The 23,735-nt window shown below is 37.4% G+C and overlaps 2 protein-coding genes across 2 annotated transcripts in view; one reads left to right on the top strand and one right to left on the bottom strand.

Moving 5' to 3' along the window:
• si:dkey-121b10.7 (heparan sulfate glucosamine 3-O-sulfotransferase 3A1) lies at nucleotides 1–22,499 on the bottom strand. The gene is made up of 2 exons (XM_060860261.1): nucleotides 21,806–22,499; nucleotides 1–2,741 (listed from the first exon to the last, which is right to left on the bottom strand). Exons 1-2 carry the CDS (start codon nucleotides 22,240–22,242, stop codon nucleotides 2,123–2,125), a joined length of 1,056 nt encoding a protein of 351 aa, XP_060716244.1. The 5' UTR covers nucleotides 22,243–22,499; the 3' UTR covers nucleotides 1–2,122.
• The window catches only part of irs2a (insulin receptor substrate 2a), a 374,597-nt gene that overhangs the window by 247,350 nt on the left and 103,512 nt on the right, over nucleotides 1–23,735 (top strand). The window lies entirely within an intron of this gene.

The raw sequence follows: 23,735 nt of genomic DNA, 5'->3' as shown, positions 1-23,735 counted from the left end.
TAAAATGGGATATAACGATAAAAAAAAAAAAAGACAAATTGTTTGTTTCTGATGCTTTAAATCTGCTGCCAAATAAAATGCAAACATGGCATTTATTGTTCTTTTAAGATCATCATAAGACTCGTTCATCTGATATATTTTTGCCCTATGACTATGTATTTGTGTACTCTTTGGAGAAAGACTGCAGAATCACGTTTAGAGACGTACTAATGGCAAAAATGGAATAATGGTACATTTAACGCAATAAAATCTAGGGTGTGGTTGAGTGCTCGAGAGCCATTAAATGGCGGACATTCGATTATTTAAACATTAACAAATATTAAACTTTGAATAGCAGCAAAATGGATTTGTCCACTTCTTCGTAAGGCCTGTAGAAAAAAAAAATCTGTCTGTGCCATGCATTAGTGAAATGAACACAACTCTCAGAGCAATGCAGAAGTTCAGTAAAATATGCTTTCACTCATTTAGAGATACTAAAGTGGTGTCTTTTTATGTATTAAACCTTTAAAGAGAATGATTTGAGGGCATTTCTTCATGTATAGCTTTTATATCATGATTAACAAGCTGTTGATTGATGGTTGGTTTAAAAAAAAAAGTTATAGAGTTTTTTTTTATTTTCACTTTTTAATCCCATTAAAAGTTCACAATCATGAGACCATGTTAAATTGTGACCTACAGTATAGGAGGTACATTTTAGTTTCTGACCTACAGTGGTTAGCGTAAGTATTCACACACACACACACACACACACACACACACACACACACAATTCCACATGATATAGTGTATAACAGTGGAACATGGAAATAAAATAATAGACTACACATGAAGCAGCCCATAATATTTAAGTGGCAGAAAGTTTTTAGTGATTGTATATTATTTACAGTTATTTGACCTGAGCTGACCTGTGTGCAATTAAAGTGTCTCATGATCTACAGTTCATACACCTGCTCGTGCTCAACCCCAGAGTTTCTCAGAGAACATACAGTAACTGAACCAACAGTATCATGAAGATTATCAAAACAAGTCAACAACGTACTGGAAATATCAGACAGTGCTCGGGTATGAAAAAATTCCAAACTCTGAACATAACATTGAGGTTTGTTTTTAATTAGAATATGCACTCTGTCAATTTTTCAGAAAAAAAAAACAACTAATAAAACACAGCACAACCATGGCTCTGCCTAGAGAAAGCAATCCTCCTGTAGATACAATTAAGGAGGGCATTAACTCACGAAGCAACAAAGAACTAGGGGGAAACTTTCAACACGATGCTACCACCACCGTGATTTCCTCCCAAACACACACAATTGTGATCTGTTAAGATTCATGACATACAAACCCATTTTAAATCATTTCAATTCCAGGTTGCAACACTTCTACAAAGTAGAAAAATATTATCTGCTAGTATTGTCCTCTAGGTACCAAAGAGATCTCCCCAAACATCATGTTGTACAATAATCATTAGACACAATGAAATTTCATTCTTAAATTGAAATGCAACCTGAATAACTCCATGTTCAATGGTGTCAGGAAAGGATAAGCTAGTGCGCTACTACACGTATGAGTTCATCGTTCTTTCTAAAGATTTGGGAAGAAAATGGTTCCGGTGTTCACGGCTGAGATGAAAGGCTGAGTGGGTGATTGGTGATTGTTAACATTTATTTATTTATTTGTTTTTCTTTAAAAAAAAAAAAAAAAAAGGAACTGTCAAAATAGTAAAAATTGTCTCCTGCTTCTAATACAAGTCAGGTGATTACTAAGTACAACCATTTTGACTGTTTATACTGGAATAACAACATGTCATCATTAAAAAAAAAAAGATAAATAAAAAAAAGAGTAGCTTTTGGGATGGTGTTGACCAATAAAAATAATCACTGAATCGAACAGGAATAGGTTCCTACACCCAGTACTTTAATATTCATACCTTAAGCATTCCCAGGGGAAATTTGTTAGCTTTTTGTCCATTCTGATGTCCTTTCTGGGGCTTCAGTGCTCACAGTCAGCTCTTATACTGTACAACCCCTGAAACATGTGGGATTGAAGGACCTCGCTTAAAGGTCCACCAGTATCAGTGGCAATCCTTGGAGTCTTAACCATTGTGATCTGGTTAACTTTTCTTTTATTTCCAGCCAAAATCCTGGCCTGTCATCTGATAAAACTTCATATTGAAAGGTCTGTAAAAGTCCCTGAGCTTGTACAACACATAAGATGGTATGTGAGGATGAGCTCTGCCTTTTGATTTGCCAAGACACCTCGGCCTGCTGCTCCCCTCGGGCTTCTTTAAACAGGGGAAGCCTTTAGTCTGGTTGAAGTAGAAGTGCTTGTTGGTGACGAGCCTCTTCAAGCCCAGAAAGTCCTGCACTCGCTCCATCTCGCTCGCTGGGTCTGTTACGAGCCTCTCCCCGCTCACGAACAGCAAGCGCGAGAGAGGAAAGTACCGCAGCCAGTTCTCCAGGTGCTTGGAGTAGATTCCGATACGCACGGCGCTCCATGATGTATCAATGAGGCCCGTGCTGGAGTTTTTGAAGACCAGGTTCTGGAAGGAGGGAAGCCCGGGGTTCTTGGAGAGAGTCTGTGTGTAATCAGATACAGCTCGAGTGACCGGGTCCCGCACAACAACGATCAGTTTAGTGTTGTGGTTCATGGTAAAGATACGACGAGGGGCTTCTCGTGTCACGAAGTAACTGGGGGTCTTTTCCATGGTGATCTGTCCCTCCAGAGTACGGGGCATGAGGTTTCTACAACATTTCAACAGACTCTGTTAGTCTCAAAGCAGAAAAGACATGTAAGAGTACAAGTTAACATGAGAATGAATTACTACTATTATATAAAAACAGATTTATCAAAAATCTGCTATTCCCTGTATAAAATATTCAGATTGGTATCTTTATTGTTTTACATCCTCGATATGAATTTAAGGCTATTGATGGATCTGTACTGTATGTGTTCATTCATTTAACATTAATGCATTTTTTTTTTTTTAGTTTCAAATCAAAAAAATATATACATACTTAAAAATGTATTGATGGCTTTAAGACAATAAATATTACAAAAATCTCCTGATTTCTCCTTTGCTTGTCTGGATTAGTTTCCTATTCATTTTGGGGATACAAATAAATAATAAATATAATCATTCATTCATTCATTCATTCATTCATTCATTCATCTTCTACCGCTTATCCGAACTACCTCGGGTCACGGGGAGCCTGTGCCTATCTCAGGCGTCATCGGGCATCAAGGCAGGATACACCCTGGATGGAGTGCCAACCCATCGCAGGGCACACACACACACACACACTCTCATTCACTCACACAATCCCACACTATGGACAATTTTCCAGAGATGCCAATCAACCTACCATGCATGTCTTTGGACCGGGGGAGGAAACCGGAGTTGTGAGGCGAACGTGCTAACCGCTAAGCCCCTAAATATAATTAATAAAATGAATAATAATATTGATGTAAAAGCATTTTAAAGCATTTGTAAAGCCTTTTCCAAAAATGCTCCTGTATTTCTAGACAAGGTAAAACATATAGAAACTATCAAAAATGTTATTCTTTAAAAGAAGATGGAATTGAAGTCCTATTTTTCTGCGTGCCAAGAAAAACAAAAAATAAAATGGAAAGCTCTTCTGTGGTTTTGTGGCTGTTCTAGTGTTTACTCTTGCTATAAACTGTTTTTAGGAATTATACGATTTCTAAATGATATGTATAATTTAAAGATGTTATATATTATTAATTATAAATGTGATTTTCAGAACAGAAGCTTCACAGAAGTGAAATTATTTAATTTGTCTAAACTACATTTGTCACACATTTAAAAAGCCAGCTTTGAAAATGATTACAACTTTTGCAGTGTTTTGCATTTCAAAAATATTCATTTCCCTTCTAATAATAAATATCACACAATAATCTTCCTCCCTAGGGCCACCCAAATTGGCTTCCCTAGGTACTTCTTTTAATAACCCGAGGCTTTGCAATGACAGAAATGATACTTCCTTCGTTAGTTTGTCAGGCTTGCGACATGAAGGTCAGTGAGAACGAGAGGCTACAAATGAAATGTCTGGTTGGTTAAAGGAGCGTTCCTCAAAACCTCAAAGAATCTCTTAGCAGTAATTTCCTGTGGGATTTCCTACAAAAAGCTTCTAAATGATCTTTCCAATTTCCTATCTTCGCTAATTTGAGGCAGTCCTTGCTGTCGTCAGAAGACCGAAACTGTTGTCTAAGCTCTAAGCTCTGCTACTAAGACCACTGACCTCCAACACTGACTGGGAAAGCTAACATCACCATTTTCCTCTTTTCCTCTCTTTTCTCTCTGAGGGAATATTCCTTTGAAACCATATCTGCAGGGTTGATGTTATTTTATGCAAAGAAATGTTTTGTTCCTTTGTCACGTGCACAACCGTGTCTCATTATTTCCATCGTGAGCATGTGTGGCAGATTAGCTTCTGGTTTGTCTGGGCAGAGCAATCTGCCTGTGGTAAGCAGTCCCCTGTTTCTATATGCTTTTTATTTTTTCCAGCTCTGTAATTAACCAGCATGTCACCAACATGAGGTTCATATTGAATATTTTAACCTGATTGGCTTTACTGTACAGTAGGTATCATAGATCGGTACACAGATATCACAGTGACAGACCACGAGACCTTTTCAGACAAGATAAACACTACAGTACGTTTCTCCCTTAGATAGAAGATGTGCTTCCAGGATTTTATATTGACTGACAGATTCAGAGTTTTTCTATGATTGTTGAAGTAAAAAATGTTTGATATTTCTGCTGCTTTTCTTTTTTTTTTCAAAATTTACGGTGCAACCTGTGGAATTATTATTATTTTATTTTTTTTGTCGAAATTTTCCTTTTAGGCTCCTACCAGTGAAGCTGCATACAGTATGTAATTACTTTCTATGATAGCGATACTCATATTCAAATTTGTGTTCATGGAAAATTTATGATAATTTGAAAAAATTGCTCGGAATATCTGTTTTCTGTTCATTTCTGCAAAATAGGCAAAATCCTACAGGGATTATACAGTACAATGTACAGCCTACAGAGCAATATATTTAGCTCTCTGTATCTGTATCACGTTCTAAATACGATGAGGTTTTACCTAAACTAGATGAAACCCAACTCTGCTGCTGAATTTGTATGGAAAACCAAAAACAACAATTCACAAAACTTTAATCAACTTTTTTAACTCCTGTCCTTTCCGGAAATCTTTCTATTTCATTAAAACTAAGAAAGCTAGCTGTGTCTTTCGAAAAACAAAGCTCTTTTCCACAAAACAGGATCGGCTGTTTACAGATGGCGACAACATGAATCCGTAACAATTCACGCTTTGTAAATTAATAAAGTTTGAGTCGATTTTTTGAAGAAAGATCGCACGCAAACTCTGCAACTGTTCCAATGATGTTATGTAATGATACAAAGGAAAGCAGGAAGTTTCGTTTCTCTCAGAATTAGTGGGTTCATTTTTTGTTTTTCTGCCCAGTTTCTCGAGTGTTAGCACTGTTTGTCTGTGTGTGCATACACATGTTTAAGTGTGTGTTTAAACCAGTGCAATCAAGCTAATGGAAGCCATAGTGGTGCTTGCCTTGTCCACTGACATGGTGTTTACATTGGAGAGAGGAAGCATGTAATCAGCGAATAGTTGAGCCGCTCTGCCAGCTCTGGAAAAAGGCCCACGCACTCACCCGTCTCACCTCTTCATCTTCAAAGCTGAAAAGATTTAAAAAAAAAAAAAAACTCCACCATCGCTAAATAATCTTTTATTCCACAGTAATTTCTTTGGATCTCTTACGTTATAAGCATAGCTGTTGTTTATCGAGAGGCATCTCCAGCTGTTCGAGTGATAAGCAAGCGAGCAACTGCGCTGTTTGTTTTGATCACACCTAGTGTAGCGTTAGCGGTTAGTATGTGGGTCAGTAATGGTAGCCTCAGGGAAAAGCTACACAGATGTGTGTACCAGCATGAAGCCTGGCTGTCAGATAGCGTTCTGTTTACTAGCAAGTAGCCAAGTTTGTGGCATTGTGAAATGAATATGCAATTGGAGGCTGTGAGCAGACTGGACATGAGACTGAAGAAATTAGCCTCTTGAAGACTCCTTCAAGACACTGCCCTAATTAGGAGCCCATAAGACCAAAATCAGGCATGTTCTTAAGGGTAGGAAGGTGATCAACAAATCGCAGGTTAGCTCAAAGGAATATTTGGTTAAAATTAGCAAACAGCAATAATATGATTTAGATGAAAACTGTTACTGGAGATTTGACCGAAACCAGAATACGTTGCTCACTGATTCTTTTTTAAATTCAATACAATTTTTTTTTTTTTTATTGTTTAAAGTTTTTTTATTGATTACACATTATTTACCTACCGATTGCCCACATGCTCCAGTACCACAACACTCATAAACCCAAAGACATAAATTACGTAATACAGTTTTCCTTTTAAAAAACTGGAACGTCCAGAAGAGTCAACTGACCGATTCTTTAAACAGGATCTTCTCAGATCTCATACCACTGGCACTTGTGTGAAAACTGCTGTGCCTGAAGGGCAAAACTATCCTATTTGCCTTTATTTTCTGTCTTTTTTGTCAGAGGAACTGATCCAGACGACACACCCCTGAGTGTCTGATGCTCCCCTAGAGGTCTCGTGCCACATCTGGAAATAATGGGCTTCAGATAGGAACCGGCTGGGAACAGAGAGGAAGGTGGTGGTGGAAAAGCAGCTTGTGACTGCATTCTAGAGTCGGATGTTTAGGGATGAACTATGTTGAGGGATTTTTATCATTATAACGCAAAGGGATGGATAACTGTATCGGGTTTTATCACAACAATACCAGCATAGCCCAAAGTGTTATCCCTCTTATACCACAGTAATGTGTCAATCATTTTTTTTTTTTTGGGAACTGTTTGTAAGTTGTTTACAAGTTACAAAAAGCTTGAAACACTTATGCTTAAATAATCTTCTTATTTTTTTACGCAGTTTTTGTAAAAAAAAAAAGTTTTTTTATTATTATTAACCTTAGATTTTGTGCTGACTTAGAAGTCCCTGTACGAAAAAGAAGAACCATAAAGAATTTCATTAATATAAAGCCATTGTTTTCAGCATGTTAAAGCCTACTGTACTACTATAGTAGTGTCAAAAACTAATCCACACCAACGAGAATTCAACAGCACTGTGGTATCAATTAGCAGCAATTAATATCGAGACTCTTTAGCCTTTCGTTACGTTACACCTCTAAGGATCTCTCAAACCAAGACAGAACACCACTGTCTTAGAGTAGTCTTGTGTCTCTCAGAAACATTAGAGCACTAGGGAAAGATTCCCTCGCTGCCATGTCATTTGGGACACTACTCACTAAGACGGGTTCCCACCATCAGAACCCTCTCAATTATCCACACTCTCCTTCATTATCTGTTGAGAAACCACCCAAAAGCCTTTAAAGCAGCTCATGTAAACATGGTATCCGCCTAAGTGCACTGTAAATGTACTCTGGAGGACACCGGCTTGTCATTACAGAGGCAAATAGAAGCTTTTAGAGACTGGAAGATGCAATTAAAAGTCAGCTGGTAATGCAACAAGCAACGGCCATAAAAACTAAACAAACATGGAAGAGGAATGAGGCTTTGTGTTTCTAGCGTGTTTAGTTATGAGCACACAGGCTTTAAAAGGGCAAAGAATTAATAATCTGGGTTGGATAAATCTTAGGAAGCAGATTAAAGTGATTGTAAGGCTGCGACATGACATTAGCCCTTAAATACAAGCCTTAGGGTTTGTGTCATCAGATCATATAAGACACTACCTCAGCACTTAATGGCAGTGCAGCGTGCGCGAGCGTGTGTGTGTGTGTGTGTGTGTGTACTGTATTTTGTACTCCTGTTAATGAAAACAGGGCGTTTCAAAAGGCATATTGAAATAAATGCAGGGGACCAAAATATACTAAGACTGACATCACTGCATAACACAAGGATACATTATAAACAGTTTATTAAATAGTGTGTATTCCACTAGTGTGTGTGTGTGTGTGTGTGTGTGTCTTTGCTATCTTATGAGAAAATCAGTATCAACACCAGCTGCAGTGTTAAGAGAGAGAGAGAGCGCGCGTGTGTGTGTGTCTGTCTCAACGGGACAGAGGTCATCACTCAATTTGTATTTTTGACTACAGACCCCGATAACCTCACAAGACAGAGGAAAAGTCCCGTTGTTAGGCTTTAAAACTCACCACCTCCTCCTCACGGAATCAACATTGTGATCTCACCATCTGATAACAATCTCTGCTACCATGTTACATAATCATGTTCACGGTCTTGCTTTGTTACACCCAACAAGGCTTTTCTCTTTAATGCTCGAGAAGAGATAAACAGGAAGTTAACATCCGTATGAGTAATTCCTACAGGCTAATTAGGAAGGATGTTCTGTTGCTCCTTCCTCGTTTTCATTTCCTCTTCTTGTCCGAAGTTCTAATTGAGCTTATTTCCAACAAACATCTGGAAATCTGATGCATTTTGGTTTAACAGATGTGAAGAATAGAGTTGAAATGTATAAAACAAGCAGAATTAATCTGCGATTCTCCTATTTAGAAGCCTCTCTGCCAGGATGAAGGTGCACCACAAAAAATTCCTAAAATTCCTAAACGGCCATGAGATTCCTTAATGAAATAGTAGAACTGGACTGAAGGAAGCCGCGACTCTGGACGTGGTTGAGCAGACCACCCTAAGAGACTTCTCATCCTTGGAAAACATTAGCCAAAGACATGTCTGTATCCAGCTGTTTTGAAAAAATGTGTGTGTGTGTGTGTGTGTGTGTGTGTGTGTACGTGTTTGTAAGAGAGAGAGAGAGAGACAGAGAGAGAGAGAGAGAGAGAGAGAGACAGAGACAGAGACAGAGACACAGAGACACCGTAGACCACCAGAGGTCTAGTTCCATTATGGAACATCTATGTTGAATTTCTCATTAATATAAATGTTTGCGGTTTAAAGAGTTTCCTCTACCAGTAGAAAGAAAAGCATTGTAGGCTGGATGGCATCTCTAAATGTTTCGTAGTGTGTGAACAGATGTGTGAGTGTATGTGTGATTGTGCCTTGTGATTGGCTGGCACCCCATCCAGGATGTCCTCCACCTTTTTCCCTGAGTCCCTGGGGAAACACTCCAGGGTCTCCAGGTTGAATGTCATTGGGTAACTATGTGTAAGAAACATGAAAAGCTCTTTCTGACTGTTTCACTGAACCATTGTCACTGCACTAACAATAACACTAAACACACTCTCTCTCTCTCACTCATTTTCTACCACTTATCCGAACTACCTCGGGTCACGGGGAGCCTGTGGCTATCTCAGGCGTCATCGGGCATCAAGGCAGGATACACCCTGGACGGAGTGCCAACCCATCGCAGGGCACACACACACACTCTCATTCACTCACGCACTCACACACTCCGGACAATTTTTTCCAGAGATGCCAATCAACCTACCATGCATGTCTTTGGACCGGGGGAGGAAACCGGAGTACCCGAAGGAAACCCCCGAGGCACAGAGAGAACATGCAAACTCCACACACACAAGGCGGAGGCGGGAATCGAACCCTGGAGGTGTGAGGCGAACGTGCTAACCACTAAGCCACCGTGCCCCCCAGGCACTAAACAAATGAGTCAAAAAAATTCAGACCCAAATGCAGGGATGACATAACAAACTGGGGATTTATTAAAAAATTATACACACATGGAAACACTGGGGGAAAAACTAGATAACTAAAATACAAAATTACAAACACAAAACTGAAAACATGGAACCAGTAGCTGAAAAACAGGAGACAAAACAGGGAGACAAATGACGAGGACTCACGCAAGTATACATAGGGGAGGTCATCAGTAAAACATAAGGAACAGATGTGCTAAGGATTGACCAGGGCAAATACACGTGAACACACAAAACAAACAAAAGCACACGGAACATGACAGTAAACAAACTCCTGCAGTAATGCCCCTGGTGTTCCAGCAGGGACTTGACCAGGCCATCATGACAATTAAAGAATGGCAGTATTGATAATGTCAAAATAACACTATGTAACACATGTCATTCAATGTCCCATCTTTGTTGTGAAGTTATACTGTATACTTACAGACACCGTCTACTGAATATTACGGATAATATAACAAAACCTTCCACCCCAGACATTTCCGTCCATGTCCCATTAGCAAAAAACAAACTTCTGAAATATTCCGTAAAGTACAAAACAATTCTACAATGATGATAAACTACATAAAGCAGGGATAAAATTCCTGTATCATCCACGCCATAGACGTACAACGATTAGTTACAATCCTTGTGCTGATGTGTCCAGATACAGAGTATAAATCATGAAGTGTAAATCATTCTTCATGAGGGAATTTTGCCCAGAGTAAAAACATTTCCAAATAAAACTGTGACCACATCATAAACTTAATTACAAGCACAAAAGCAAGCTAAGCAATTTTCTCCCAGACCTACAGTACAGTAGAGTTCACACAGGTGCGTTCCAAAGAGAAAGGGCCTTTCATGACGTCCTTTTCCTCTTTACTCATACATTCAACAATGGCACAATGTAGGAAATAGAGAAAATTGTGTGTGGGCTTGGCACATCGCATTCAACCTGTCAATGGCTATTATCTATGCTCCAGTTACAGTTAGCAATTACAGATGACCACCTACAATTTTAGCCTGGGCTGGACAGTATTTCTGATACATATATTTGAAATATGTACTTCAAATATATCACAGCCATACCAAACCTTTGGTATGAAACTACTTTTGTATTATTGAAATACAGAAATTCATTTGATTTCTTTAGGGTCATGCTAGAGCTGCTTTGAAAAACGTTGGAATCAACAAGATACAATCATGGAAAAAATGGCATGTATTTTGCAGTAATACATATATATATATATATATATATATATATATATATATATATATATATATATATATATATATATATATATATATATATACATACACTCTTTTTTTATTATATATTATATATATTTTTTATTTTATTATTATTATGATATTATGATATTATAATATATTAGGATCATGTGATCATGATATGACATTTTTTAACCTCCATGCATTTAAGGTACAAAGTAAGAAAAAACGCTGTCTTTAGTTAGCAACAAACTAGCGAGCTAACTCTGATAAGTACATTTACATTTACAGACGCCCTTATCCAAAGCAATGCACAAAAGTGCTTATAAGTCTCTTTCATTGAATTCTGGTTCACTAGGTTACATACTTAAAGTAAAGTAAAGTATATAACAGTAACAGTAAGTAAAGTATATAAAGTATATAACAGTAACAGTAAGTAAAGTATATAAAGTAAAGTATATAACAGTCACAGTAAGTAAAGTATATAACAGTAACAGTAAGTAAAGTATATAAAGTAAAGTATATAACAGTAACAGTAAGTAAAGTATATAAAGTATATAACAGTCACAGTAAGTAAAGTATATAAAGTAAAGTATATAACAGTCACAGTAAGTAAAGTATATAACAGTAACAGTAAGTAAAGTATATAAAGTATATAACAGTAACAGTAAGTAAAGTATATAAAGTAAAGTATATAACAGTAACAGTAAGTAAAGTATATAAAGTAAAGTATATAACAGTCACAGTAAGTAAAGTATATAACAGTCACAGTAAGTAAAGTATATAACAGTAACAGTAAGTAAAGTATATAAAGTAAAGTATATACAGTCACAGTAAGTAAAGTATATAAAGTAAAGTATATAACAGTAACAGTAAGTAAAGTATATAAAGTAAAGTATATAACAGTAAGTAAAGTATATAAAGTAAAGTATATAACAGTAACAGTAAGTAAAGTATATAAAGTAAAGTATATAACAGTAAGTAAAGTATATAAAGTAAAGTATATAACAGTAAGTAAAGTATATAAAGTAAAGTATATAACAGTAACAGTAAGTAAAGTATATAAAGTAAAGTATATAACAGTAAGTAAAGTATATAAAGTATATAACAGTAACAGTAAGTAAAGTATATAAAGTAAAGTATATAACAGTAACAGTAAGTAAAGTATATAAAGTATATAATATTAACAGTAAGTAAAGTATATAAAGTAAAGTATATACAGTAACAGTAAGTAAAGTATATAAAGTAAAGTATATAACAGTAAGTAAAGTATATAAAGTATATAATAGTAACAGTAAGTAAAGTATATAAAGTAAAGTATATACAGTAACAGTAAGTAAAGTATATAAAGTAAAGTATATAACAGTAACAGTAACAGTAAGTAAAGTATATAAAGTAAAGTATATAACAGTAAGCTGTACAGTGAGTGTTAAACGTTTAACAATCAAATATGTCTGTATGTTGGCACAAAAGCAATATCAATACAAAACTAAAAAAAAATCTTGTTGGTAATTTCATGCAGCATGTTAACTAGCGTTAGCTTGAACAATAGTGAAGTTTACTATACTGGAAAATGCAAAACTGCAAAAAAATGAAAGAGAACTACATTAATGATAAATCCAGTCTGAGTATCCTGTTGTGTCAGGATGCAGTTGAGGATGCAAGTGCAGGTACTCAGTGATCTATATAATCGAGGCAAACGAGGCTAAGGTTCAGGCGATGAGCAAACAGCATAAACGAGGGCAGACAAGATCATAACAAGTTTGAAACCAGAAAAACTATCAGTGAATCAAACAGCTGGGTAAAGGCTGTAAAGAGCTGTGCGATGCCTGTGTGTGTTCAGTGTTCGTTTAAATGAAGGTGATTGAGTCCAGGTGTGTGTAGTCATTAATCTGGTGAGAGTGAGTGTGAGAGTGTTTGCTAATCACAGTTCTCAGCGGCCATGTTTATAGGTTGCGCTGAATTCTGGGATGTGTAGTTGGACGCCAATTCCGGTTTTGACATGTCACACATCCTGTTCAGGTGTCTGCTAGTTAGATTTCAGCTTTCAGCATGACAATGAGCCAAAGCATACATCCAGCATACATCAGCACAGGAATTCCCGAGCCAGGAGCCCTGACCTGAATCCCACCAAATTATCAGTTTAAGTGACCATAATCAGACTGTGTACAGGAGTCATCCTTACGATTTGATAGATCTCGATCTAGTTTTTGGAAAGAATGGGAAAATATTGTCGTCATGATGTTCCCTGCTGATAGACTCTTATTCGAAAACACTGCTCAGTGAAATGAAATCCAAATGTGCTTTAACAAAGTATTATTTTCAGAAGTGTGCAAACTTATGCAACTAGGTTAGTGATGTTTTTTTTTCCTTTTAATCCCCAAAAACGTTTCTGTTATGATTTATCTTGCTTGCATTTTGATTCTTTTGTATAATTATCAAAATACTTATGTATGAAATGTATTTTTACTCAAATCCTCCTATACTGTATTTACCATTTTGTTTAATTTTGGTCAATATAATTTTTCGGTCAGTAGAATAATAAATGATAAAAACAAAAAATAAATAAAAAATTTTAAAAAACTCAGTTTAATGCAGGTGAGTTCAGTGAAGCAGACACTCAGGTTTCTTTAGCGTTAGCACACCTTCCTCCAGATAACCCTGACCCCATTTTGACCTTATTCATGCTTGGACACTTGAGCTAATGTATTGTGTTACTTTTATTTTTGTTTAGGATGAGTGCTAGAATTTAAGAGTGCACTGTTCTAAATAGTGTTAATCGATCTACCTATTATACTACGTTTAAAATTGTTCTATATTTACAAGGCAAATAATGCCTCAAGCCCCAAGACTGTACTACTGTACATCAAGAATAATAACTATGACAAGCTCTTGATCCTAATAAAGTTTCATTTCAAAAGCTAACTTTGAATCTCTATGTAAAACTACCTTATATGATTGCATGCATACACTTTAATATGCTTTAGCTTACACGACTTAATTCGTATAATCTTTCTAACCCAGCTCTAATTTAATAATGACTGATGATACCAGCGCTCAATGCAATTTGCTTGGCTGGTATATGAGTGTAATGAAGTCTGAAGGTTAGTATTGACAGATAGATGTTAGTCATCTATCTCTGAACTCTGATGGAGAGACTGGATGAACGGAAATAATCGTTTTTTCCACATCAGCATCCATAAACCTGATCAGTCAATGATAAATTTTATGTTGGTGACCAGGGTCTCTTTCTGAAGATCAATAGTGTTAGCAGAATCTACCAGGACATACTTAGCAGAATCTACCAGGACATACTTAGCAGAATCTACCAGGACATACTTAGCAGAATCTACCAGAACATACTTAAAATATCATTTTAATAAATCATTAGAATTAATATACATAAACTGAATACACTGCTCATAAGTTACGTAGACTACCATAATGATATGTTTATAGCATATTATTTTGCACGAACCAACCTTAACTAAACCATTGTTAGGGTGTGACGCATTCGATGGCTCTTCAGCAATCCATGTCTTCAGCAGGTTCATGCATCACTGTTGATCATCCATCAGTTTATGTCGATATTTCACCCTGTATTTGACATGCTTTTCTTTCTAGTGCTTACCCATGAAGAATATTCATCTCATGCTTGTATCAGCACTTACAACAATTTCAGTCACCTTGTGTATTGTCATACGGTGAGGCATTATTTGGTGTGAAGGGTGTTAACTAATGATGTGTCTAAACATCGATCCCTTGGTTTGACTCTTACGTTTTTCTCCCCACTGAAAATCTATATTCATCAATCGCCATTCAATCATGTCACCTTCTATAACAACTAATCTACAATCATGATGAACAAAACAGAAATGTAATATTGGGAGCACTGCAAAGCTACAGTCCTGTATGGGGGAAAACACTTCATAAAACACTGCCTGTGAACAGCATTTGTCGTAAAGTGGAAGATGGGAACGATCCCATAGGGGCTTCGAGAACAAAAGCTTGAGGAGAATAGAAGGCATGGAAATTAGTGTGTTAACCTGTGAGTGTAAATATGCAGAATAAACACAATTTATGACACAACATATAGAAAAGACACTCTAACGTAGAAAAGGTAGAGAATGAAAAAATAAACAACAATAACACCAATCATTTATGATTTTTAAATGATTTAACAACGTCTTTTTGTGATTCTCTCATCCTACCACGTCCCAAAGGGGATCTACTGGATTCAGACTGGGAAGGCCATCAAAGATCACTGATCTCATTGTCATGTTCATGAAATGTTTTGCTTTCTAACATGGTGTATTATCATGCTGGAAGTAGCCATCAGAAGATGGTAAATTGTGGCCATTAAGGGATGCACATGATCAGCAACAATACTCAAGGCTATACTCAATACAAGGCTGTAGCATTCAACTGATAATTGATTGACATTAACAGCCGAAAGTGTGGCAAGAAAACATTCCCCACATCATTACACCACATCCAGCATCTATGTGCCTCAGAAGAAATTCAACAGAGAATCATCAGAACAGTTTTTCCAGTCTTCAGTTTTCCATCTTGGTGAAAGTGCGCATGTGTGTGTGTGTGTGTGTGTGTGTGTGTGTGTGTGTGTGTGTGTATGTGTAAAATTAACTGTTAGTATGATTGCACATTGTGCATGTCAGTTTATTATATTAAGTCTTATTACAGTATTTTAAACCTTATAAACTTCACCATTTTCTGGAATGTTTTATGTACATTTATAATTCCAAAAAAAAAATAGTTTTTTGAGATAACATACATTTTTGATTTGAAACGAAAATTTTGTTCAGTGTTCATGTTATATATTGTGCTAAAAAAATAACGTCAGGTAAGGAGAGATGAGCAGCTGACGCTCACATGGAATCGATTTGGAGATAACTTTCACACCAGCTTTGAATTTATGGAGTCATTAAAACATAAAGTAGTTTTAGTGCCATGCTTCAAGAGCACCACAGTCACACTGATAGAAACAATATACAGTGTTTTTGCATTGTTACTGAAATAGTAGACTTACACAGTGTGATAATGTGTGAAAATAAACGTGTGTTTAACTCCAAACACACAGATACAGACACACACACACACACACAGTGACTACTTCTTTTATTCCTTTAGACTATCATCAGCTTTAGCCCCAGCTTCCAGCTGGTAAGCTCAATATCTGACTTGTCACTAAACACCCGCCCATACACACACAAACACACACACACACACACACACACAATCTTATTGGTGTTGACAGGTCTGGCATCTGGTTATGGTCTCTACACAAGCAGCGATGACATACTGTATGTGTGTGTGTGTGTGTGTGTGTGTGTGTGTGTGACTATTGACAAGGTCATTCTAGCTAAAAGAAAAATATACAAGCTATTTTCCACAATTCCAAACACAAACACGACTAAAATATTCACAGGACATTCTGAATATTCAAATCTTTATCAATCCAGGTATATGTCAGTCTTGTCCTTTGAGACTCAAAAGTGAGCAAGCAAGCAAGAGAGAGAGAGAAAGAGAGAGAGAGAGAGCGAGAGAGAGAGAGAGAGAGAGAGAGAGAGAGAGAGAGAGAGAGAGAGATGTAGGTCAATAAACAGTCCTTTTATTGGCAGCGGACTGAATGTCTTGCCAATGAGACAGTGCTCCAAGCTGTTGATGTTATTGGCAAGTGATATTAATGAACCAACCTGAGTGACAAGGGACAAAGATCAATGACACACAAACACTGAACACACACCTAACTGGGATCATCCAGAACAAAGGCAAGAATGAGGAAACGAAGCTCTCTAGATATATTTTATTTGCAGAAGAATAAATGTGCGAATCTGTGTGATTTTTACACAAGCACAAACATCCATGCAGCACATGACTGAAGCCATACTGAAGCCAGAATCAAACATAAACTAAGTACAATACCACTATGTGCAGATGATAAATCCACCGTGAACACACAAAAAACATATAACTTTTCACAGAAATTAATCTAAGATCCAAAACTGCAGTTAAATTATGATTATTTCCAATAAAGCATCATTTTGCTGGAGTCCCAGAGTCTACACTACACTTGTCTCCTGGTCAAGATGGTGTACTCGGTCAGTGTTCCTGTAGAGCCATTTTCTTACAGAGACCATTCCAACAGCTTACATAGACCATTCCAACAAAACTGCTCAAAATAATCAGGAATGTTGGATTAGATTGTTGGATTGGTGTTAGATTACGCTGTAAGATCAGCTGTTATTCTCTCTAGCCTACATGATTCCTTTTTGCTGTGAAATAGCTGATGGGAAGTAAGCAGATGGGAAACATGGAAACAAAACAAAACCAACTAGACAAAGTACACAGTACAAAACAAAAAACAAACAGAAAACACACATATCGTCGCTGTCGGGCGGAATCCTCATATCTCCAAAACCATTATTTTTCAGGAAATGAAAAAAACGCCGTACCTTATCTGCAGTACACAGGGTTTAGTCCGCGTTGCAGTGGATTGTCTTGCGCTAAATTCCTGTCCTCAGACGAGCACCAGAACTAGCGGGGGTCAAGATTTTTTTTTTTATTTGAGCCCAGTGTTTTGAAGACATTTACCTCAGAAGACGTTTTGATTCGTTGCGACTCTTCTTGAGGAGAAATATGCCGTGAAGCTCTCCCGCGGAGTGAGGAAGAGGTGGACAGTTGAAGTGTCCAATGGAGTTAAGAGATTTGCGCTCAAGCTATTTTCAAGGCTTTAGATTGGTTAATAACTTGTAAAAATAACAGACCCACGTGGGGACTGACCAATAGCATCGATATGTGAAAAAATATGAAATTGACCAAATTTGGACATACGAGGTTTCCGCCCGACAGCGACGATATATATATATATATAATATTAAAATATATATACTAATAGCCATACTATGTGTCAAATCTACTTTATAGCAGAGCTGCTTTATTTTGGTTGCCAAGCAAATTATAGGATTATATTACCACACTCCTTCCAATATATTAGCATTTCTATAGTAACAGCTAATTGACAATGACCTGCATGGCAGATGCTCCACATAAATGGTACAAAAACATATAATAATGTATTTTAAAATAATATAGTAGCAAAAAAATTATAATTTGGTTTTGGTAAAAGGAATTTTGTTCTTAACATTCATGGAAGGAGTCTCTAGTGTCAGTGCAAGTTTTATGCCATGGGAAAGTCTTCAGGACACTTTTTGATTCTCTAAGCAAGAGACAAAATGAGGCTGGTGAGGGAATGGCTGTTTATAGCTGTGTATAAAATAAGTGATAACAGGAACTAACTTGTTTTGCGGACTTTCCACAACATTAACTGCGCCTTTAAACTGCTAAAATATATGATGTGTCGGTCCTTAATGAACAAAATGCGTAATTGTTGCCAAATTGCTGCGGTAAAGGAGAAACACTTTGTTCAGACTTTCCAAAACAATCTAAACCTATAAGAAAATGAAAACATGATGGACCTTTACTCTATTTTTAATCGTAGTTGTTGAATGAAACTCTGACACGAAAACCTTTCCATCCATTTAGAAAGAATTTATAAGATGTGGTATGAGCCGTAGCATGTCTCACAGTTATAGAGTGAATCACAAAAACAACCACAAGCATGCAGATTCCAATCTGAAGCATCTACCTCAGGTTCCTCCTTAATCTACCACAGCGCCATTGAATGAGGATGATGTCAACAATTTCTGAGGGAAGGGTGAGGGTTTTATATGCCATATCCATGTCTCTAAACGTTTTGGCTTTCAGATTCAAATTCTGACTGTTAAGAAATGTACTGGCCAGCCATTGCATTTATTCAAGCTTTCCTGACAATTGTTCGAAGTAAATATTTGGACGTAAAATCCCTACACCACAAGCACAGATCCCAACAAGAAGGCTCTACCTCAGGCTCCTTTGTATTCTGGCACTCACACTCAATGATGGTGACCACACCAATTCTGAAGAAAGGACGGATGTTTCATGTTGTACCAAACAAAATTTTTGCTGTACATCTTTGTTAGTAGACACGGTACAATTTTTGGTTTAATTGTAGATCTATTTGGATGAATTACTTAGTCAGTAAAAAAGAGGTAACCAAGTAATTATCCTGCTTTTGACTAAAGCTTATAATGTGGAATTTTCAACTACAGACTAGTCTCTCTCAAGAACTCCAGAAAGTCTCATCAACCAATGTTTATACTGTCCGCATTAAGTAAAACATCATTTTACTACTTTAAATAAGTTTAGAATAGTATTTCTTTAAGGTCAATCAACACCTGTTGCAAACAAAACCAATGTTTCTTTACGCTTCTATTGAAAATGATGTAATGGTTCTACTATTAAGGGAGTTTAGCACTGGCTCCTTGTCACTCCTGGAGACAGGCAAATGTTTTGAAACAATATGGACCTTGTAGTTAGTTATACAGCTCTAACTAATTAACACCAAATTTTATCGACCAATTCGGAAGTCATAGAGTGACTCACTTACACAACCGCAAAACACACAGATCCCAACAAGGATAATTTACCTCAGGTTCCTCTATAATCTGCCAATGGATCACTGAGGAAGGGTGACGTCACTGAGCTCTGAAGACAGGATGTGTTGTGTCATATCCATGCAAACACAAAAGCTTTTTCTGTAAGTCTTAAACAGTCCATTAGTGGTCAACAACATCAGTCTTAACGTTTCCAAATAGAAGGCTGACAGGGCTCTACCAGACTCACCAAAAACTGATGCTACGAGACCAACATCTGGAGCAGCTTTGGCACAAATTTAGGCGTTCCTACCAAATTATAGATTTCTTCGCATAATTACATGGTCATCAAAGAGAGATAGATTTAATAATTAGCAGAGGCTCTACCAGTAATTCCCAGAGATAAGTAAGTGGTTTCTGCTTGCTTTAAAGCACAGTGGATGATACATCTGTATGATTCTGTTTGCCACCATTTAAAATAAAATATTTCCAGTATATATTCTAGTGTAGGTTCCTCTGTAATCTGCCCCAACACCACTGGTGATGTCACAGAGTTCTTAAGAAAGGAAATGATTTCTATGTCAGTCATGCATCTCCCCTATACTTTGTAAGTCCTAGACTGTCTATTAGTGCCATCCATGACGAATGTACATGTTTCCTAAAAGATATCGGACAGGTTTCCACCTTTTCTGGGACAAATTGCCAACCTCTAACTAAAGCTTGGTTAAAACATCTTCAGTAACTCCCGTTTTGTGGCTTCCAAATGAGACACAGCACTGACAAACACAGCTGTAGATCTGTCCGTTTCTCCTCTTTTGATGGATTGATTGTGTGTATGTGGCTGATTTCCTTCTAAACTATTAGATCTCTGGTTATACTTCCAGCTCTGCTGTTATTATGTGAACTCACAAAGAAAACCAATCGTTATGCTTTGGTTCTGAAACAATATGGATACAAAATCTTTTCATTCTTGAACGTTTTAAACCTTTAAAAGGTTCATAGTGCAAACGCAACAACGCATCAATGTTAAAACACTACAGAGTTTCCCTGTCCTCCTCTGCAAGGTTTTTCCTCCTCCACACACTGAGACAGGACATATCAAGCTTGTTAACATCTGGGATAGACTTGCCTCCAGCTTGTAAAAAGGGGGATGTGGTAGCGTAGTGGTTAAGGTGCTGGACTACCAATCAAAAGGTTGAGAGTTTGATTCCAGAGTCCACCAAGCTGCCACTGATGGGCCCCTGAGCAAGGCCCTTAACCCTCAATTGCTCAGTTGTATAAAAGAAAACCAAAGAAAATGAAAGTCACTTTGGATAAGAGCATCTGCTAAATGATGTAAATGTAAAATCCAACTCAGTGGTCTTTTGTAAAAGAAAAATAAATAAATATATTATATACCTTAATATCCATTTTCGCCACTAGGTTTTAACTTCTCTCTCTCTCTCTCTCTCTCTCTCTCTCTCTCTCTCTCTCTCTCTCTTTGTTCCTCTACCTTAAGCATGTCCAGGTGACATTGTACAACTAATAAAAGCTTATCTCTATTAATTTTTATTATTACAAATTCTGATAAACGTATGCACTATAGAAACAAACTGTTCTAGAAAGTATATCTGTTGTGTTATTTTATTCCACCAGCAGAAAAAAAAATGCTTTCTAAAAGATCTTAGTTTTTACTTTTATATTTTAAAATAATAACCTGTTCTGTTGGGGCTCAAATTATCTATATACATAAAACTATGCTAAATACATTTTTTACCTTTGTAACTTTACATGCATAACTTTATGTTATGTATTTTGATCATTTTTTTTGATTATTTATTTTGCACCTTTTTATTTATATATGGCACTGGTTACCTTCAGATCATTTCGATCTAAGATTGTGGTAGCCTAGTGGTTAAGGTGTTGAGCTACCAATCAGAAGGTTGTGGGTTCTATTGTAGGTTCCTCTGTAATCTGCCCCAACACCACTGGTGATGTCACAGAGTTCTTAAGAAACTAAATAATTTCTGTCATTCATGCATCTCCCCTATACCTTTTAGATCCTAGACTGTCTATTAGTGCCATCCATGAGCCCAGGTCCACCAAGCTGCCACTTTTGGGCCCCTGAGCAAGGACCTAAACCCTTAATTGCTCAGTTGTACATAAAAAAAATAAATAGATAATGTAAGTCACTCTGGATAAGGGTGTCTGCCAAATGCTGCAAATGTAAAATAGGTTAGAAAAGTTGATAATAAAAAAAAGCAATCAATTGCTTTTTTTTTTTTCTTTCTACAAAAATACAATAAATTCACACTGTTACATCACTGCTCCTCAGACCTGATTGCACACACCTGAGTAATAGTAGGAACATCAGCATACTGTATTTGTTTAGCAAACATCATCATAGTGGTGAATGAGATGAGAACCCACCTGTACCACTCGAGTCCTTTATCATAGAACCTGTCGAAGAAGTGCGGCTCTGCGCCCACAGCTCGCACGTCTGGATGCACGCGCAGGAACTCGAGCAGCGCGCGCGTGCCACCCTTTTTCACGCCGATAATGATGGCCTGGGGAAACTCTTTACTACCGAAACTGTCGGATACCGAGAGGTTAGAAACGTCCCCGGAAAGATGTCTCGTCTCTTCTTCGCTGAGGCGTGCCAGAAAGTCGGGTTGGTCGGACGAGTTGCGGTCCTGATGAAGTTGGGTTAAAGTCAGTCTGCGCTCGTGCAGCGGAATCGGGGTTAACTCGCAGTATCCGGCTAGACAGTAGAACACATAAGTGACCAAAATAATCATGGTGAAAAACACGGATACTTTGGAATGCGCTTTCAGGTGCAGGTTAAACCTTGTCGCCCAACATCCCATGGGTAGCTGTCCTTCTCAAGAGCTAATGTTGGAATCATGCCGTAAAACAAACCGTGCAAACTGCAGACATGAAACCCGGTCTCGTGCACTGCTGCTTCTGCGTCTTAAATCACTTCTCCTTTGGCACAAAAGTGTGCCATGTCCCGCGCTGGCTCCTTTAATTAAAACCTCAGAACTATTCCTTAATAATACTATACTATAATATCTACTTATAGTGTCTTATGATTTTGCAAGATGGATGAGTCCTTATTTGTGCCCTAGTGCTCTTCTGGCTCGTGCGCAATCCTGTGCACAAGGTTGCACCTCCCGTTGTGATACCGGGCCACGCCCACAACAGACCACGCCCCTCCCATTTGTCGCTAATTAGTTGTGTTATTGAGCAACAGTTTAAAAGTATTTTACACTAAAGTGTTAGAAGACGTGTTGTTTCTAACAATATTGTATTGAAGCACATACTATAACTATAACTAACATGGTCTGGCTCATTTGACATAGATTGTCTGTGTACAGGGATAAATATTTTAAAAACATATTTTAAGTTAGTATTTTTAACTCAGTGTCACTTGTAAGGCTAGTTCAGGAGCTTAAGCAAAGACGTAAGAGTACAATTTGAATGTGACTTTTCCCAGAAACAGAATATCTTCAGGGATGGGTGTTTTCTGCCTTCACCCCCGTGTGCATGGAGTTTGCATTTTCTCTGTGGGTTTTGTGCATTTCCTCCAGGTACTCCAGTGTCCTCCCCCAGGTTCAAAGACGTCTGTTGTAAGCTGATTGGCATCACTAAATTGTCCATATTGTGTGTGTGTGTGTGTGTGTGTGCTTGTGTGTGTGTGTGTGTGTGTGTGTGTGTTTGTGAGATTGTGCTTTGAGTCATGGTTGACTTGTTCCCCAAGTCTCCTTTGGCTCCTGATTCCCCGTGACCCCGTGAATAAAATGCGCTACAGGAAAATTAAGGAAGAATAGATGGATGGTGAAGGTCTTACTCTGTAAATACTTATATTTGTTTTTTGAATTTGTCACTAATTCTAATTATATTAAAAATGTGTTATACCAAATGTGTTTTTCTAGCCATATTAGTAAAGAGACACCTGTCACTGAGGTCACCAGCTCAGTAGGGGTAGTCTCCAAACTGTCCATAAAACCGTCTTCTCTGTCTCTAGCTGTCTCACACAGACACTAGTGCCTTCTCCTCTCTAATTAACGCTATGAGACAGGTGTCATTATGGCCCAGACTCGGCGGTGCCTGAGGCCAGACTAAAAACAACGCTATGTAACTGTGCCCAGTCTCTTTGATGCACATGCTAGATGACTAATACAAACCACATCATGTCGTGATTCTTAATAATGAGGTAGAGGATCTTCAGACCTGAGCTGAAATCAAACATGACTTGAGGTTCTAGATTCTTTCGATACTTATGGTTCTGAAAGGATTCTATGATTTCAGAGAAAATGATGATTAAGAAACTTCAAAGCATAATAATTAACTAAACCAC

Source organism: Tachysurus vachellii, chromosome 24 (genome assembly GCF_030014155.1).
Source record: "Tachysurus vachellii isolate PV-2020 chromosome 24, HZAU_Pvac_v1, whole genome shotgun sequence".
NCBI lineage: Eukaryota > Metazoa > Chordata > Actinopteri > Siluriformes > Bagridae > Tachysurus > Tachysurus vachellii.
This window is presented reverse-complemented; position numbering and strand designations above follow the sequence as displayed.